Source organism: Arachis duranensis, chromosome 8 (genome assembly GCF_000817695.3).
Source record: "Arachis duranensis cultivar V14167 chromosome 8, aradu.V14167.gnm2.J7QH, whole genome shotgun sequence".
NCBI lineage: Eukaryota > Viridiplantae > Streptophyta > Magnoliopsida > Fabales > Fabaceae > Arachis > Arachis duranensis.
The window spans coordinates 14,969,563-14,983,890 of record NC_029779.3 but is presented as its reverse complement, the minus strand read 5'-3'; the positions used below and the strand labels follow the sequence as shown (position 1 = coordinate 14,983,890).

The 14,328-nt window shown below is 34.2% G+C and overlaps 1 protein-coding gene and 1 long non-coding RNA gene across 10 annotated transcripts in view; one reads left to right on the top strand and one right to left on the bottom strand.

Annotated features, from left to right (window-relative positions):
- The first annotated feature begins 1,359 nt into the window (after positions 1-1,359).
- LOC127741101 (uncharacterized) lies at positions 1,360-14,176 on the top strand. Of its 5 annotated transcripts, none has more exons than XR_008002050.1 (6): positions 1,360-1,737; positions 3,255-3,354; positions 7,841-7,943; positions 8,054-8,157; positions 11,162-11,211; positions 13,737-14,176. It is a non-coding gene; the product is annotated as an uncharacterized LOC127741101 (long non-coding RNA). The 5 variants fall into 5 exon arrangements; XR_008002048.1 differs by having other exon boundaries at positions 11,162-12,431; positions 12,583-14,176; XR_008002047.1 differs by having other exon boundaries at positions 11,162-12,721.
- Positions 6,847-14,328, bottom strand: part of LOC107461031 (MADS-box transcription factor 23) — a 20,875-nt gene continuing 13,393 nt past the window's right edge. For 3 of the 5 annotated variants that reach the window (XM_016079467.3, XM_052252644.1, XM_052252643.1), the window contains 6 exons: positions 9,328-9,389; positions 7,734-7,833; positions 7,611-7,652; positions 7,454-7,537; positions 7,170-7,324; positions 6,847-7,087 (listed from right to left, as the gene is read on the bottom strand). In XM_016079467.3, the coding sequence (XP_015934953.1) occupies positions 7,078-7,087; positions 7,170-7,324; positions 7,454-7,537; positions 7,611-7,652; positions 7,734-7,833; positions 9,328-9,389 (453 nt within the window). In that variant the 3' untranslated portion in view covers positions 6,847-7,077. The remainder of the gene's footprint in view (positions 7,088-7,169; positions 7,325-7,453; positions 7,538-7,610; positions 7,653-7,733; positions 7,834-9,327; positions 9,390-14,328) is intronic. The other 2 variants (XM_016079469.3, XM_052252645.1) reach the window with 2 other exon arrangements.

Below are 14,328 nucleotides of genomic sequence, written 5' to 3'. Positions count from 1 at the left end.
TTTGATATAGATTGGATTAATATTTTAGTCAAGTCTAATTCCTTGCGAATACTTTATTGAACACTAGATGAGTTGATTAGATTTTATCTTATGTTATGGGATATGGGTTATTTGTATCAAATACGTTAAATGTTTTTTTCATTAAAGATTTATTTTCTCTCTTATTTTTGGTGTTTTTGGTTTGGGGCCTGCTACACATATAAGTAAAAAGGCCGTACAAGTTTTACAAGTTATCAGTCCAAACTTTATTAACACACGCATTAACTCATTTTGAATGGAGCGTAACTACACGCGCCCCACTCAAACGGTTCCTCTTCGTCGTCTTCTTCTTCTTCTTCTCTTCTTCTTCTTCGTCTTCGTCTTCGTCTTCGTCTTCTTCCTCTTCCTCTTCCTCTTCCTCTTCCTCTTCTTCTTCTTCTTCTTTTTCTTCGTTTTTTTTTTCGATTTTCATGGTTTCTGAAATTCTTCTTATTCTTCTTGCTACACGTTCTTCTTCCTCTTACTCTTCTTCTTCTTCTTCTTTTCTTTCGTTTCTGCACGTTCTTCTTCCTCGTTTTCCTCTTCTTCTTCTTCATTTACGTCTTTTCTCTCTGTTTTCTCGTTTTTTCGATTTTTCATGGTAAAATCGTTTTTGAAGAAGAAGAAGCAGCAGAAGATGAGGAGGAGAAAGAGAAAGAGTTCTGAATTATGCATAAGATGTACTTCAACGAATTTTGGGTGTATTTTCTTAAATCTTTTGGGTGTATTTTCTGTAACCCTTTGGGTGTATTTGAGTGATATCTGACTGATATCTATGGGTGTATCTGACTCATATCTATGGGTGTATCTTACTGATATTTATGGGTGTATTTTTCATTTCAGAAAAAATGGCAAGCATTACAAAAATACACCCAAACGATTACATAAAATACACCCAAGCATTAATTCAGAACTCTTTCTCTTTCTCCTCCTCATCTTCTGCTACTTCTTCTTCTTCAAAAACGATTTCAGAGCTTGATGTCAAAAAACAATAGAAATCGAGAATAACGAAGAAAGAAAATAGAGAGAAAAGCACGTAAATGAAGAAGGAGAAAGAGAAGGCAAGAAACAAAAGAAAAGAAGAAGAAGAGGAAGAGGAAGAGGAAGAAGAACGTGCAGCAAGAAGAAGAAGAAGGTGCAATGAAAACGTGCCGTAACAATATGTGGAGGAACTAACGTCAACGACGACCAGTGAGAAAGGAGGAGAAAAGAACGATCGAAAAAGAAAAAGAAAGAGAAGAAGAGGGGATGTAGCGCGTCGTACATAGAGCAGCGCAGAGCTTTTCCCTTTTGGTTTTCTTGCTAGATAAAAGTAGTGATCGACACGTTCGAGTGTGTCCAAAGCAGAAAACGGCCGCTACTTATTTAAATCCCTAGTTGGCCCAGATATTTTCTCATGAACTCGAAACTCCTAAGCATCGCGCTCTCTCTCTCTCTCTCCATCTGATTCGCCATTCGTATGAGAATTCTCGGAACCAGATCTCGCATTCTTCTTCATGCCTTATTTCATCGTCAAACTTTACAGAGAGTCTGCGATCTTCTCCGTGAAGCTCGCTTCCGTACTGCATTATCGGTTTCTTTCGCAACTCACAGATTCTGCGTTTCGTCCGAATCACGTTAGCGGAAGTATCGCCGATTGTTTTTCATCCAGTTCGAACAACAGCAAATTCTTCAGGTTGTAATTGCGTTTGGTTGCTGAGAAGCTGCGGGAAAATACAGGTAAAAGTTATAATCTCATAACACTGACACCGCTGAAACTCTGCCATAAAATATACGTACAAAAGCTTATAGAATACGTGTTCTTCACAAGGACGTATAAAATACTGGTTCAGGATTTTTGAAGCTCATGATCGTATGTGAGAAAATGAATGAAAAATCTATATCTGTTGATTCGAAGTTGTTATAACTTCTCTGTTTGTTGTTGTTGTCCTCTAATTTCTTTTTCTGTTCTAATATTATGAGATTTCTCGTTTTCCTTACGCTTGTTAACGAAAATTATGAATACTTTGTTGCATCCGAAAAAGTTGATAATGCATCAAAATAAAATTATGGCGATTCTACACGTTGGAGACTACATGTATATTTTGTTAGAACCTCTATTTTGTGGATATAACTTTTTTTGAAAAAAACCATTAGACGTTGTGCGAAAATGATGAGTTTTCACTTTTCACATATCATCCATCGGCGGAGAAGACTCTTTTAACTTAGTATAGGAAAAAAAAAAATGAGTGCAAAATAATATATCTTATTCTGGCCTAAAAACAATTTGGATCTCAGATTGATACAATAGGATATAAAGACACTACTCGGACTGTGATTGTAGTATACATTTTTTCTTTTTCTCCCTAGTAGTTTATTAAATATTCCTTTGGCCACTTTAATGCAGTTTTTAAGTTCCCTGTTGTTTCAGTTCATTGGTTTGTTTCTAAATAAAAGTCAAATTTTCTCTGTCGGATGCACTTATTTTTCTCCCAATTGTTGTTCTATTTTTTTCTTGAAACTTGAATAGTGCTAGTGATGACTCCTTTTTTGGTGTCCCTCACTCTATTGGATTAAAGTAAAATAAAGTTTTGCCTTAAACAGTGAGTACATGTCCTATTTATTGTTCGTGATCAATTTTATGTTTTAATTATGGAATCTTCTTGCTATGTAGATAAAGAAATGGCAATGGTGAACAATTTTAGACTTTCTTAAACTTCTATTTTCTTTTCTTATTCGGTATTTGCCAATGAGCTAGTTTGACTAGCAGATAAAAATGAGTTGTTTTATCACCATTTTATGCAACTCTTTTGGAAATTGTTTTTAAGACAAAAATAGAATGACATTGAGAGATATAAATTTGTTTGGAGAAAAAGATAGATACAAATTTATCCAATAAATAGATAAACAACCAATTATCTTCACCCTAAGGCAAAATTTGTCCACTAAATAATTAGAGACATCATAGACAGAAATCTTCTTCTTCTTCTTCTTCTTCTTCTTCTTCTTCTTCTTCTTCTTCTTCTGTATTTTATTATCTTGAGACAATTACCGAGCAGAGTGTATTACTTTCTGGCTTTGCAAGTTGTATTTAATATTAAGACAATATTTATAATGTTTGATTATGCATTACTCTTAATTCTATCACCAAACTTACGTTCAAATTGTAACTTTATAGCTCCCCCACCCCACCCTTCTCTTACTAAATTGATTTTTTATGGTTATTGAGGATAGTTTGTTATTTCCTTGTCTAACAGGATTTGTGATGGTTTTTATTCTGATGTGCTGAAAACACTAGACTTGATGGAAAAAAAAACCCTACAAAAAGTTTAATCCCATGTTACAAAAGAAATACAGGTACGAGCAAAGTTGCATGACTAATTTCATTGATGTATTTGTGCATTTGTTCATTTATACGTATATGTTTTTGCATTGTTTCGTTATTGACTTTTTTATGGGTTATTTTGTTTGGTATCTGGTAAGGGTTGGGTGTGCTTTAGAAGTTTTGATTTGGTTCTTGTTGACTAGTTTTGCTGATTTAAGAAAAAAACACAAGTCAAATCTTTGTACTAGTGCATTGCAACTAACATATTTGGTTAGAGTGTAATTTCTGTAACTTCTAATGAAAGAATTTTAGATAAGAAAGAAAGTTTTTGAAATGAGAATAAACATGTGCCCCTTATTTAGGAGGGTAAGGCTCACAATAATTTTTTTGAAGATATTCCTCTGAGATGTTGAGGATTGACAAGCTTCGTATTATTCTCCTCCTAAGGCAAGTTTAGTCTCTTTGCTTGTGAGGTAATACTGCACGTATCTATTGTCCCTGGATCAGATGAGGCGGAAGTCTCATACACGTCATTGTCAAATTTTGGGGATAATTTTTGCATGCTTTACGTATAATTTGTGGAGCCTTGTTGGAGCAATGGATGCAGTTTGATTCAACACAATGGGTATGTGTTCAAAATGTGGTACTGGAGTTTTAATATGGATATTCTATGTATAGTTATTTAGGATTTCAAATATAGGTTGTGCCTTTTAGGATTCTAGAAGTTATGTCCAGAGTAATGTTTTACAAATGTAAATGGTTATATTAAGACTGTCAATAGCAATGAAAACACCAGACAAGCTTTGAAAGCACATGATTTTTGCATGAAGTAAAAGTAAGATAGGGCATATAGAAACTTGAAAGAAGATAGAAATTTTTTTCTTGATTATTGGACTGTACAATATGTGTTACAACATACAGGCATCTGGTAATTATTGCCAAATCCTAATCAAGCCTAAAGTGTGCTTTTCTAAATTGTTCCAATAAATGGCAACAAGAAAATAAATTTATTCACTATTTTACATAACAACCATGTTAGGTGTATACCAAAATTAGCTACTAAAATCAGCCACTAGTATAAAATACATGTTGGGATACAAAAATACACATTGAAAATGAGTTAAACAACACATGTATTTATACACAAATACATGGTGGCTGATTTTAGTATATACATGGCATTTTTGTATACATAAATGTAACATATCTCAACTTCCCCTTCAAGGTGGTTAATGGATACATGAGAAGCCCATTAGTCAACACATATGTCAACTGTGAATCCCAAAGGTAGAAGTCTTGTGGCGATTAATCCTCTGTCCAATATGTCTTTAATGAAGTGTCAGTCAGTCTAAATGTGCTTAGTTTCGTAGTATTGGATTGAATTGTGGGCTATATTGCTTGCTGACTTGTTATCATCATCAATACTATTTTTTTTTTATACTTTCAAGTTGCCGAGTACTTCATCCATAGTAGCTCTCACATCCTTGTGCCTAAGCACGAAGCTCTGTCTTAGTACTTGATCTAGCCACCACATTCTACTTCTTACATCCCCAAGTTACAAAAGAGATGCAAAGTATCTTAAGAATTAAGTGTCTAAGGTACAATATCTAAACTTTTGGAGAAATAGATGGGGATCTTAACCATAGGATTCAAGTTAGGTCGTCAAAATGGAGGAGTGGTTTGGGTATATTTTGTGATTAAAAGAAAATATACCATTAAAGCTCAAGATTAAATTTTATAGTATAACTAAAATATTGATAATATTGTATGAAACTATATGTTGGTTAGTTGAAGTCAACAAGAAAATAAGCTACATGCAACAAAGATGATGATGATGTTGTGATGGATGAGTGTACACACTAGATAAGATAGGATTATGATTGAATGCATTGGATAGAGAGCTAAGGCAGTGCTTATTTGTAAAGATATAGAATCTTGTCTTATGTACTTTGGCCATGTATGAGAAAGACTTGTAGAGGTGCCAATATGGAGATGGATCAAATGAAGAGTAGTTGTAAACTAAAGGTAGAGGAACTTCTAAGAAATCATAGGTGAAACTATTAAAAAATCTAAATATCAGTGGCTATGATTCACAACAAAATGTTAGTTTTGATTTATCCATATAATTAACCACACCAAATGGGACAAGGCTAAGTTATTGTGTTGACTTGTGCATGTCTTTAGTGAACTCATCCATCCTTGTAGGTTTCTACTTGTCACATGTTTTGGAAATGTGCAAGTTGATGCCATTATTAATTTTGGAAATGTCCAAGTGAAATCAATTCTTTTCGTGCCTACTCAATTAATCTTGAGTGGTTTAGAGCCAAAAGATTATTTAGCTATCCTGTCATGGGTTAGAAAGCTTTTCTCTAAATACATAATTTATATGAGAAAAAAAATTTAAATTGCTAACTTGAAATAAATGTGTTCGGGCAGTGTCTTGGTTTTTAATGTTTGAAATTTCTTGGGATGTAATATATTTAGCATTTCGTAAATTATAATATGTGATCAACTACATAACTTTGCAATTTTTCATTTGAAATCATTTGACCCTTTTTTACTAAGATCTATTTCCTGTGAGCAATATACACGGCTGTCACAGCAGCAACTAAAGCAAAACTGGTACGGTGAAGGCTATATTATGAGGCTTTATATCTTGTACTGAATGATTTCCACATCATCTCCAATTGTGTATTGAACAATTTGTATAAGCACATTAGTTTCTCTTTTGGATATTCCATTCTCTTCTACACATCTCATCTTACTATAAAACTTCCGTCCTGTTTTTGATCCATTTGTTTGTTGTTTCTTTTCTCTTTTAAGTTTCCATTACTTCGGTGTTGCACATTTTGCTATCATTTTAATATTGTTTTAACCTTCTGTCAATAGGGTATGATTCCATCTGAACTCCTTACTCTGTGTTCTTATGCCTCTGCATATTCATTGATGCTATCATTTTAAATTCCCTTGAAATTTGCATTTTAAATGTGTATTTGGCTTTTTCCCTCCATTTGAATCTGGTCAGTTAGATTAGCATTTGAAAACAATTCCCGTAATGGTCAGATATTGATAATATTGTAGATATAGAAGTGAGTGTAAGAGATAGGCATTTTTCAACAATTTTGATCTCTCTTTGATACCAAATAAAATATTGGGAATTTTGTGAAAATGAAGGGTAAAAAAATGTCATTTTGGGATTCCTTGTCTGTAATCTCCGAGAGACTGATTGAAATGTCTATTCGTTTATGCTTCATGACACATTTGTCGCTTTGGTGATTCATGTCAAAAAACACAAGAAAACGGCAATGGGTTCTGAGTTCGTTCTTGTCAATTGAGTATTTTTCTGATATTATTTAATTAATTTGGTGTTAACTTATTGTATGAAATTTCATAGTCTGTGTTCATCAATTTTTGTCTCATGTATTGCTAATAACTCTGGCAGTCTTTACCCATTTGAAGAGCAGAGTTTTAAATATTTAGTTTCCAAGGCAGTAAACAAAGTAAAAAAGAATTGCACATATATGTTTTGTATGTAGAATTTCTTACCTTGTTAAATGTTGACTTTACATAAGATGTTGCTCTTCTTGTTTCTCACTCACACATGCAATAGTGCTTTAGTTGATAGAAAAACAAACATTGATGGTCTAGTAGCCTATATGACATGTCATTGATAGAGAAAACATAAATTCAAAGCTGAGATCATCTTCTTGATTGCTATCAAGAAACATTCATCTTTTGTAGATGCATCAGTGTAGCTACAATCTGCTGCAGCAATCAAAATGAATCTCATCAAGATTTCTTCTAGTTTGTAATGGTTCAATAATTGACTAGCTAAATAAGATCATACCCCAACTTTGTGGCTCCTGAAGTGGCCTCATAGTTCTGTTGCTGTGGTTGGCTTAGCTGGAGATTCACAGGAACCTGCAAGTCTTCCTCTATGCTTATACCATTTGTTAGAACAGAGTTTCTGTCTGTTCCACTCCCATTTCTTGTTCCATAGACCTGGGTTAATGAAACTCCCTTTTTAAGGTTTAGAATAAAAACTCTTTATGTGGTTGCATTTGTTTTAAGAAATGGATTTTTTTTAATATTTGATATTATTTTAGTTTGTCTTCCTATCCAAATCAGTACCTTCTTCTTCAGTTCCATGTTTTCTTGACGAATTAGGTTTACCTTCTTATACAGTTCCATATTTTCTTGGTGTATGAGGTTCCCCTGCAGAAATTTAAAGAATAAACATTTAATGAATGAAAGATAGTAAAGTCAATATTTTTCTGTGTAGACTAACCTTTCGATTCAGTTCCTGTATTTCCTCCATTAAAAGTTGTTCCTGCATAAGTCAATTATGTGTAAGATACATATATCGAATTTTAAAAGATGGATAATTGCAATTTTTGGGGTGAATTCACACCTTTTTTGCACGGACACCATGGAGGCTAACTTCCAGTTGGTTCTCTAAACTATGTAAATCTTTGACAGTCATACCTGACAGTTCTTCTCCCATCATTTGCCTGTTAGATCATAAATCCCAAAAAGAGTTTGGTATTGCATCTTGTACACTTGGATTGAGAGTTCATCACCAACGCTATTTGGCAATGAGCAGATTATCCCGCGATAACATGTACATTTTCAATTCTTTTTTCTAGTTTAAGCACAAAATTGATATATACTCTTTCAATCCTTTTTATAAACTGTAACTCTATAATTTCCACAACATTTTGATTGTTGCAGGTTCTTACTAGAGAGAGAAAACATCCTGGCATAGCATTTGACTATTTAAACATTTCTTCTAGATCCATGTTTTTAACAGTAGAGAGAAAGGGTCTGGTATGGAGGTAAACATCATATCTTGAGTGTTCTTTCTTTTTAACAATAAGAAGTCTGTAAACCCTTCAAATTAATTTTTATCACTCAACCATAGTCTTTAACATCACCCCTTTCACAGTTGTGTTCACATTTACAAATAACTTCGTTAAAAAAAAAAATGCGTGTCACTGTGGTCAACAAGCTTTAACACCAGGTAAATCATACAAGCTTACAACTGCTTTATAGAAGAAGCCCACTTTCTAATTCGTTTTCCCTCAAAGGCACTAGATTGGGATATAGAGAGGGTACACAAACTGAAAGATTAGAAAAACTATAGGTTTTTTATTTCAAGATATTTTTTCTTTTTGGTGACAAAAACTATTTTGTTAGAATAATCATTAGGGAATAAGTTTCGTTTTTTATGTCTCAAAATTATTGGTAGACATTAGTTTTTCTTTAAAATATCAAATTCTAATGGTTTAATAAGATTTTATTCTCACTATAGAGGTTGAGGATAGCATATTTCTATGACAAAGGAATAAGAACTATTAAGTAAAGATATTAATATGTCTCTTACTTTAATGTATTAATAATAAGTAATAATATGTATTTAGAAGTATGTTAAGAATTATCGTGATCCTAGAATATGCCATAAATCAAATGCATTTATAATTTTTTCCTAGGAAAATGGCATAAACAATTACAGGAATTTTTACTGTAAAAGATTCAAATTTTTTACAATACATAGGAGTAACATGTTTTAAGTATAATAATATTTCTTCGAATATAGTTCTAGGGAAACCTTGAAACAGAAGTTCTAGTAGGGAGGCAAGTATATCCCCTAGTCTAACTTAATCTTTTGTCAAGTTATGATTTAGTTGGGTTTGAGTTCAAAGAAATGATGCTGTGAGAAGATTGGGCAGATTTAAGTATCACTCCGCACTCCTTTGCCTTGAAATAGCTATGGAGAAGTCGTAAATATAATCGTCTACCAAAAACACGTCCAATGTAAAAAAGAAATGCATTTTTCTGCTGATGCCACAGCATTACACTCCTTGTTTGTGAGAAGGCCTTTGTAATTTTGAAAGGGTTGCAGACAACATCGTAAAAGAAACCTTTTATCCTATCAATCGGGTTTTACATGGACATTTATGAACTTATATTTAAAATAAATATATGTTGCACAGAAAAGAATGTACCGGTGACTTTCTTGCAAGTTCTGCAATTGTTGCCTTAACATGGCTGCCTCCCTTTGCCAAAACTAGAAAATACCAATAAAAAGTCTTAGATTTTAAAGGAGAAAGAATCACTAGATACACGTGCTTATGCCATGGTGTACCCTTTCATTAACTAAATATATGTGATGCAAATGGTCAGGTGTTTTGATTAAAATCTGCATAAATAAAAACAATAATAAAAAAAGATGAAAAAAAGATTAATTATCTGATGTGGAAACTTCACAATGATATAGTAATTGTCATATGATTGGCTTATTTGATTGAAAATGTATATTATTGAGATGAGATTGTGATTGTGATTGTGATTAATTGTTCTTTAGTGAAAATGAGGTGCCTCTGGGTGTAAGGTGGTGGTTGTTTGGCCTTGATTTTGGACAGTGATAATCTTTAGACATGCAACTTTTGTCAGATAGAACTAGCCACTTGAATGTATCTATTTGATGTGAAACTGATGAATTTGACACTTGATAGCCAGTGACTACTGTGACTAACAACTTTTAACTAACTCAGTCATTGTAAAGACTGAACCCCCTGTGTAGCATGCTAGACAAGCTGCCCTCTCCCCTATACTTCCTCTTGTAGACTCTTTCCTGATCATAATCACAAATATCTCATTTTGATTCATTCTCTCTAATCTTAATATTCTCTGAAATCTTTATATTCCTGTTTTTGTTACTTGAACAATCGTCTTTTCTTCCTTTTCCATATTTTTTCTTCAACATAGTGTCAAAGTGGTAACATCAACTAAGACCTAATCATATAACTATTTTTCTGAGTTCCTAAAAGATGGATCATCTTTCTTTGTAGCCTCCTGTTTTCACATTTCTGTGATTTCTGTTTATATCTACGTCTTGCATTTTCCTGCTTGCAATCATATTTAACTCTTTTCCAGCCCAATTTCCCTTTTAGATTGATTGAAAGACTGGTTAGCTTTGTTTCATGATATTTATTATACCTGGTGGGTTTTCTTATCCTTTTTAATTCCCCGTCTAATGAATTTAATAAAAAAAAAAAAAGTTTCCAACTAACTTGCCATTCCTCTGATTTCTTATCAATTTAGCTTGGTTGGAAGTTGGAACTCATGCTTAGCTCACATAATCTCTTGGTGTCACTTTCTTTCAAAACAAGCATTTATTACCTAGATTTTGAAAAAATAATTGATGGAAAGGCAACCTGAACTATACATACCAATGTTCAAGCTGCTAGTTGCCATGTCTTAGGACACCTTCACCAAAGAATGTTTTTCTAGCCAAGCTAACTGCCTTTGGCTTGTTTTTGATAGTTTGGCTAATTTATCCTTCCTTGGGTTCCCTTCATCTGTTGTTCCCTCTCTTAGCATTGGTCATCACCTGATCTGTTCCAACTTTTTCGCATTCTATTTGTCTGAAGTGTCCCTGTACACTCTGTTTGGACTTGTATTTTGGCATGGAATACTGTATCTTTGGTGCTATTTGGATCTGCTTCCCTTTGAATGGCTGTTTGTCTGTTAGGATGTTCTCTTAGGTTTTAAGTCATTGTTCTAATGATTTGATTTGTTTAAGGAGTGCTTAATTGTAATGAGCTGAGGAATGAAGTATGCTTCCACTTAAGGTTCATTGATTTATTAATTTTTGCTTTGATTACTTGTCATATTGGGTTAAACTTATAATCTATTTGTATTGTGCTAGAAGTTGTCCTATATTTTAATTCTCTCTCTCTCTCACTCACTCTCTCTCTCTCTCTCTCTCTCTCTCTCTCTCTCTCTCTCTCTCTCTCTCATAGTTTTTTAATGTAAAGAATTGGATCAAAACTGCAGATTCAACAAAGGATTTGACGCCTCTTAAAGTATCAGGTGCATTTAAGGAGGTAACCACAATCTCAACTGCAGGTGTCGAACATGTGTATTCTATTGTGTTGATGTTCAAATAAAACTACTAATTAATTAATTAATTATCTTATTAATGAAGATTGTGCACTTTATCTTGAAAGGTAATATATCTCATGCATTTTAGGAGCCAAATCAGCCGACCCCACCTAGTGAAACAAAGAATGCTTTGTTGTTGTTGTATTTTAGGAGCCAAATCCTTCAAGAACACAAGTAATATGGATATAGTGGTGAATGATAAGATTGGAGTTAGTGCTCTCTGTATAAATTCGACCCCTTCATCACTTTTGATTGCTTTGTACAAAGTCGTTAAAGTACTTTCTGTGTCGTTATGGATCGTGAAATAATTCACAGGACATCTAGCCAACTTTAATCCATTTGAAATTCTGTGGCAATTGTTTACTGTTGAGCTTCATAATTAGGTTAGTTGGAATATGTAGAATTCGGAACGCAATGGTCCTCAGTTATTCTATTTTTGTTTATGACCTTTACTGTTGGTTTTGGTTGTTGGGAAATGTTTCCCTGAGGTCCTTAACAATGATGATTTCATGGCAGTTATTTGCAGTGAGAAGGAGATTATTTGGTCTGTAAGATGCACATTGTTTTGGTTATCCAAGATCTAGTGAGAGAGCGGAGGTTTGTTTGTTTTGTCTGGGCTTTTTCATGTTTTCAGTAGTTAGTAGGAACGGTATGGTCAAAGATTTGCTTATTCTAGGATAACAAGCTAGTTAGAAATCCTTTATTTTATCAGCCTAATCGCTCTTTTGAAAGAACTCATCTTGGGGTGGGCTTACTAGTTAGATGCTTTCAGCAGTTATCCGCTCCGCACTTGGCTATTTTCTTATGAAGTTTTGTTATAGCATCTATAATGGTCTCTGGTTTAGGTGGACAGCCTGGCAAATAGACATCCACGGGAATTAGCTTATCAAGAAAAAGTAAAATATTATTTTCTTTCATCAAAAGACATCAATTACTAAGATTCGAAGCAATTAGTATTATTTTCCAAGGCAAAAGAGCCCCCGACCACGGATGATTTCATTACCCTCACTAGCAAGATTACGACCCTTATTCCGAGCATGTACAAATGCTTGCATGAAGGAGTCAGTCTTCTATTCTATTCCTTGGCGCAGCTGGGCCCCTGCTACGACATTTGCACATTTGGATGCTACGACCGTCATATCTAGAGGATTGGCTGCCAAAGGTATCTATCCAGCTGTCCATCGACTACGCCTTTCGGCCTGATCTTAGGCCCTTAGGTTTTCGAGGCATTAGATTCTCACCAACGTTTGCGTTACTCAATCTTTGCTTATCTTCAAGTCTTGGTTTGTTGAATAGTGCCCTTATGCATGCAGAGAGATGCACAGCCCTTGATTTATTTGAGGATCATCTGGCCTAGTGATTTAGGTATTCCTGAGGGTTTTGAGTTTGTTGACCTTAAGTGTGCAGGGATTCCTACTTCCTCTGGATATACTTACTTTGCTTACAATAAAGGTGAGTTCTTTTCCCTATCAAAACTATATTAATATGCTATTGATGTTTTTCACCTACAGTTGGTTATTGTGTATGGGAAGATACCATTCATTTTGGTTTGTCAATTTATCAAATCCATGATTGTGAGTTCCTAGAATCCATATTCAGACTTTGCATTACTAGACAATGGAAGGAAACAAATTAATTCATTTCAGGAACAACTTTTGAAGTTCCTCAAGGTTGATTCTTACCAGCTAGTGGATGGCTGAGCCAAACCATGCTTCGTTTAAGATGCCTGAATAGCTCTTGCTTTCTAGAAAGCCTAATTTCAGAGTCAAATCATTCATAATAGGAATACGATGGTTAATGTATGCAAAATAACTTACTCATCAATAGATTTGAGTATGTTGAATCAGCTATGATGCTTTGTTCCACAGGATATAGAGCTTGATGATTCTAGTCTCGAGTTCCTTGACTATGCTTCCCCAATCTTATTTTGAATTACCCAACTCTGAGATCCCTTGTACCTATAGATCAAGATAAACGAACTAATTTTTAATGGAATTAATTTTGGAACTTGTGCATCACCAACGTAGCTTTGGTATTTCAGATGACTTTTGCTATGCATGTATTTTCCACCTTCTGCTAACAAAAATATGATATCTAGATCAGGCCATTGCTTGTAATGATTTGAATTGCGGCCTGCTCCTAAAGAAGAACAACTCATCTGGTTACTGATGTGGTGCTCAGGCAGCATCTACCAATAGGATTTGAAGCATAACTGCTGAAAATATCTTTAGTCCTGGTGAACTCATTATTTTCAGTTGATTGGAAGGACTGAATGATGTAGAGACAGTCATCAAAGAAAAAGTCCAAAGGAACACTGCCATTTTTGTGACAGTAGTTCTTAAATGTGCCTTTTTCTGTTGTGGATTATTGTTTCCTGAAAAAATTGGGGAAATCATTAATATTCTTTTCTTTGTCTTTTGAATCTATTTCTTACATCTGATGCATTCTTTTGTTATGTTTCTGGCAGATCATACCTTTTGGGTTGCAGGATGGGTTGTGCCCTTGTTATGGTACAATACTAAAAGAGATTCTCATTTAGGTACACAAACATGGCAGCAATATTCTGAAAGGTCCTGTTGAGTTCCTTCCAGTTGTCTCATTTACGAGATATTACTGTTCAATTTTTAGGTGTTCAATTGATTGGGATACTTTGTTGCATTCTATGTATATGAGAGATTCTCCTAGCACTGCCATGGGAGTTTCTCTGCCATAGTACTAGTTAGTGTGGCAAATGGCAATGCAACATCACATTGCCATAGCTGCCAGGTATTTGACATATAACTTGTACGATATTGAAAATGGTGAGCTAACAAGAGCCTCTCTTGTTTCCCCATATTCTTTCTTTTTAGGTTCAGCATAAACCCAAAAGAACGCAATTGAAAAAAGGTCTGCAGTGGCTCTCTTTTACTTTGGTTTCTTAGCGTTTTTCTCTCCTTTGTAAATAGTGGGGTTTCAGCTCTTAAACCTTCAAGACTATACTGAAACTATCACGAAGTTAACCAGACCTGCACCATTATGAGATATATATATTATTTTAATTTTTCTGCTGAAAATTCAGA